Source organism: Procambarus clarkii, chromosome 28 (assembly GCF_040958095.1).
Source record: "Procambarus clarkii isolate CNS0578487 chromosome 28, FALCON_Pclarkii_2.0, whole genome shotgun sequence".
Lineage (NCBI taxonomy): Eukaryota > Metazoa > Arthropoda > Malacostraca > Decapoda > Cambaridae > Procambarus > Procambarus clarkii.
The window spans coordinates 8,530,067-8,534,551 of record NC_091177.1 but is presented as its reverse complement, the minus strand read 5'-3'; the positions used below and the strand labels follow the sequence as shown (position 1 = coordinate 8,534,551).

The following is a 4,485-nucleotide window of genomic DNA, read 5'->3' as shown; positions in this document are numbered from 1 at the left end:
TACATTATTATTTTTAATTTGTATAAATTAAATTATAATAAATTACGGCAAACATAGCAGACACCTAACACACGAGAACATCACATAACAATCCTCAAGCCAGGTACATAAAACTGATATGTAGCGAGAAGCTCGGATGGTGTTATGAGGGAGATACGATATCGAAAGGTTGTTGACGTCGTCGTATGATTGTTACTGAGGGGGACCGTAACTGGCCGAGGGACCCCTGCTCTCTCCTCTGGCGCGGGCAGCGTCCTCCTGAGCGGCGAAGGCGATCTGGTCCAGCACGAACTGGGGGATTGGGTGGGGGAACTCAGGAGCCACTGGCAGGAAGGAGGACTGGGGCTGGTAGCCGCCAGCGTCGGCGACGAACTTCAAGTCGAACACTTGTCCGTCGGGGAAAGTGAAGCTGTGGAGGACATGAGGTGGGTTAGTGACCCGTGGAATGCTGCCCAATTCATTATTGGTCTGGGTGACATTTAGGTTAGTGGTGTAATGCACGCGATGTGTCACAATAACGTGGCTGAAGTAGTTGAACCAGACCACACACTAGAGTTGAAGGGACGACGACGTTTCAGTCCGTCCTGGACCATTCTCAAGTCGATTGTGAGAATGATCGACTTGAGAATGGTCCAGGACGGACTGAAACGTCGTCGTCCCTTCACTTTCTAGTGTGTGGTCTGGTCAAATTATTGGTGTAGTGTTTCATAGTTGATGACAACACACACATTGTAGTTATAAACATAAAATAAGTGAGTTAATTAGGCTCAGCACACTAATATGTTACATTCTCATTTGCATCGCAAATAGTATCGTCGATTCATGCAACCTTGCTGGCACTTTAAATTCCTATTAGTTACTAAATAGATGAAACCTCCTTTCCCTGCTGCTAGCTTAGATAAGACACCTCCCATATTTGTTACTGGTTTAGATAAGACCCCTTTCTTATTTAAAACCTACTTATCATCAGTTATTAAGACTTCTTTTAATCTGTAGTGTGCTTCACAATAAGTTTTACAGCGGGTCAGTGGTGCGGGATTCGAAAACTTTAAATGTCACTTCCCTGTCTGCCTTACCTGACAGAGCCCTGCTGGCTGCCGCCGGGGCCACCAGACTCCTGCCTCCTAATGCCATCTTCTGTTTCCAAGTTCAAGGAGTATAGGCCTTGAGCGTCAGGGTGAACTCTGTCGTCGCGGATAATAGCGATCTGGGGTCCGGCGGCTTGGTGAAGTGCAGGACCTGGTGCTCCATAGGTAGTGAGCGGCCTCTTGTCTGCCGCCGCCACAGCCAGCAGAGCAAACATCACGAACTGTGCCACGGGAAGGGTAGTACGCCAGGTCAGTTAGGACAGCGAATGCAAATAAAATAATTTTGTTCAAAGTCTGGTCGATAAAATGAAAGGAAAATGAGTGATAGTTATTGAGAATTTTACGTGCAAAATCAAGTATTCAGTATATTTATTTGTTATATGATTTGATATAAAGAACATATTCTTAGATAAAATCTATATTGTCTGGATAAAGCGATTTAACCAAGAGAATTCTTGCATGTGTACAAGAACAAGTCTTCGTATAAGTTAACACTTGAACAGACTATAAAACTGAGATGAAAGGGAAAGACACCAGGTCTGCCGAGTTCAGAAACTGAGAGTTGAAGGTTACTGGATGACTCTTAAACAATACAAAAAATTAGACCCTGTATGGTCATCTTGGTAAAGAAATGAGACCAGCTTTAGAGCCTGGCCTCTGGCAAGGATGGTCCAGATTTAATGTTGGGCTAATGAGTGTCACCCATGAGAGCTTACTGACCTCCCATACTTTAGCTTCAAACACAGAGCTTGAATGAGCTAAGCTATCAGAGCATTTACACCGAAAAGTGGAAGTAAACCTCTCACTGAATATATCTGTGTACGGATGGAGGTACTCACAGTCCTCATAGTTGCAGGGAGAGTGTGGATGTGCTGGAGTGTGTGATGTGAGTGGTGCTTCTCGCTTCACAGTTTGGGCTTATATAGCGACAGTAGACCGCTAGTGTCCTCCGCCGCCTGGCGAGACTGCCAACGTTGTCAAGCTATAGATTTCTGAATTATTTATTTACCTTTGTAATTTGATCAAGAACATTTACGTACTGAAAGTTAAAAATGCTTTTTATCATAATATTGAAGGTGCAAAAATACTATAACATTTATATATACAATTTCACTTTTGGTACTGTTAAATAGTTCAAGGTGTACGTGTATAGAGTTCTCATCCTGACATTTGAAATTTATAAACTTGAAAATTGTAATGAAGAGTAATTTTACAGTTGTAAGGAAGAAAAAATTAATGTCAGTTATATTGACAAGCTCTATAATTCATGTCCAGGCTATATTAGGTCTTGATGAGCCGGGACATTCAACTACTGTTCCACATTTATTGAATATTTTCAATGATGGTTATATCTGATCTTACACGGTGCTCTTACATTGGGTATAGCGACAGTGGAGGACGTTGACCTAGGTTGGGAAGGTCACATATAACAATGGGTTGGGTACAGATTTTCTCCTCTACACAACGGTTGTTGATGCAAGCTTTTTACTAGACACATTCTTTGCTTCACTATGCAACTGAATGTGATAAAAATCTCAGAATCCAGAGATAACTCTGTCCATGGTGTTTAAGAAATGTGTAAGCGCTTCATTCAACATGATGTAATACCTGAAATATTAGCCAAGCCTCCAAAGTTTGCTTTGTGAAGGTAATACATGTTCGTTACTGTAAAAAGCTGCCACTCAGTTGGACGGGGTTTTGCATCCTCATCACTAGCAGGATCAGTAAGTTTTTGCCGCACTGCAGATGTAATCTGCGTTGTGTAGAAGCTGTTGTCGGGCACTTCGAAAACCTATTCTAATGTATAAAAAAATGACGTTAAATTTTCAAGTTCGTTCTCACGGGCTCACCATAGCCCGTGCTACTTGGAGCTTTGTTCCAGGTAGCGAATCTTTAACAACAATAACAACGTGAAGAAAAACAAGTAAAATGGGGAAGACTTCGTGCTATGCCTCCCTATACTCAAGCGGCACCCCAGGGAAGGCCTAAAGTCTCAAATGGATACCAGTTGCTTATCTTTAAGATCTTTCTTTCAGTGGGTCTTCAGTAGAGGCTGCAACTCGTCCTCAGACCAAGTCCATTCTATCCAGCGGTCGACCCCAAAGACGCATTCATCAATTTTAAAATGCTGTTCAATAAAAACAGGAATTTTCTCAAATTGTAATATATATATATATATATATATATATATATATATATATATATATATATATATATATATATATATATATAATAATTAATATTATTATATATTGGCATATTTTGCATGTTAAGCCATTGGTTAGGTTAGGTGTTTAGGTTCCGTTGGCAATTATTTGTATTTGTAGCAACCCGTCCTCGACTCAAGTCCATTACATTCAGCAGTCAACCCCACAGACGCATTAATAAATTTTAACATGCTGTTCATTCAAAACGGGAATTTTCTCAAGTATAAATTAATATTATAATATATTAGCATATTGTGTATATAGGTATAGGATAGGTTAGGTCAGGTGTTTAGGTTCTGTTGGCGATTATTTGTATTTGTAGTACGTGGGTGAAGCATTTATAGCGTTGTGATTCGAACAAAATTCGTCAGTGAAGCACTTGTTCCGGATATGTTCGAACGTCAGCAGCTGTGAGTCGTGTGTAAACCGCTTTTCATTTATAAACAGGGGGTTTGGCGGGTGCATGGAATCACTTTTGGATCTTTGTTTGGAGGACGGGCTGGTTTGACTAAATACTGGTTTCGTAGAAATCGAGTTATATAATTGCGGCTTCATTTTAGCTATGAACATCGACTCTGAGGTGTTGAGGGTGCTATGGTGGGGTAGAAGTCACTAGTATGCTGAAATCGCTGTAGTGAGAGTTATTCGTTGTGAAAGAATGATCCCGGAAAGCAGAAAAGGAAACTTGCCTTTAAGGAGAATCTTTTCCGGTAAGTCCTACTTTTATTGTTCGTAGATCCTGTGTTTAAGACATCGTACGTTCTTCTCACCTATTTGGCAACACAGTTCGAACATATAAACTTATTAAACAACACCAGATCAGAGTTCCACAGGCCAAATGATTTACGTGTTCTATAAACGCATCAATGGTTAGCTCTTTATGAAAACAATGTGAATAATTATTATCATGGGGAAAGATAGAACCATTTATATTTCGAAATTTCTACAATATTTAAAATGGTTTCGTTTCTTGAAGCATGGAGTTGAATATATTGAATGTCTTAAGGTATATTACTGACTGGAGTTTTGTAAAAATAAAATCTTGAAACTACTTCATTCTAAAGGAAAATAAGAAAAAAATCAAATGTAAAATTCTTGTTTTGTATCAATATTTTAAACCATAAAAATTAACGCGTTTATAATGGCAACATAAATAAGCTTTAACCCAAGCTCAATAAAAGTACATTTAT

General features: G+C 39.6%; 1 protein-coding gene across 1 annotated transcript; it reads right to left on the bottom strand.

The window, feature by feature from the left end:
- On the bottom strand, window positions 1-1,311 carry LOC138369376 (cuticle protein AM1199-like). Its single transcript, XM_069332618.1, has 2 exons — window positions 1,077-1,311; window positions 1-409 (listed from the first exon to the last, which is right to left on the bottom strand). Exons 1-2 carry the CDS (start codon window positions 1,301-1,303, stop codon window positions 193-195), a joined length of 444 nt encoding a protein of 147 aa, XP_069188719.1. The 5' UTR covers window positions 1,304-1,311; the 3' UTR covers window positions 1-192.
- Window positions 1,312-4,485: the final 3,174 nt, after the last annotated feature.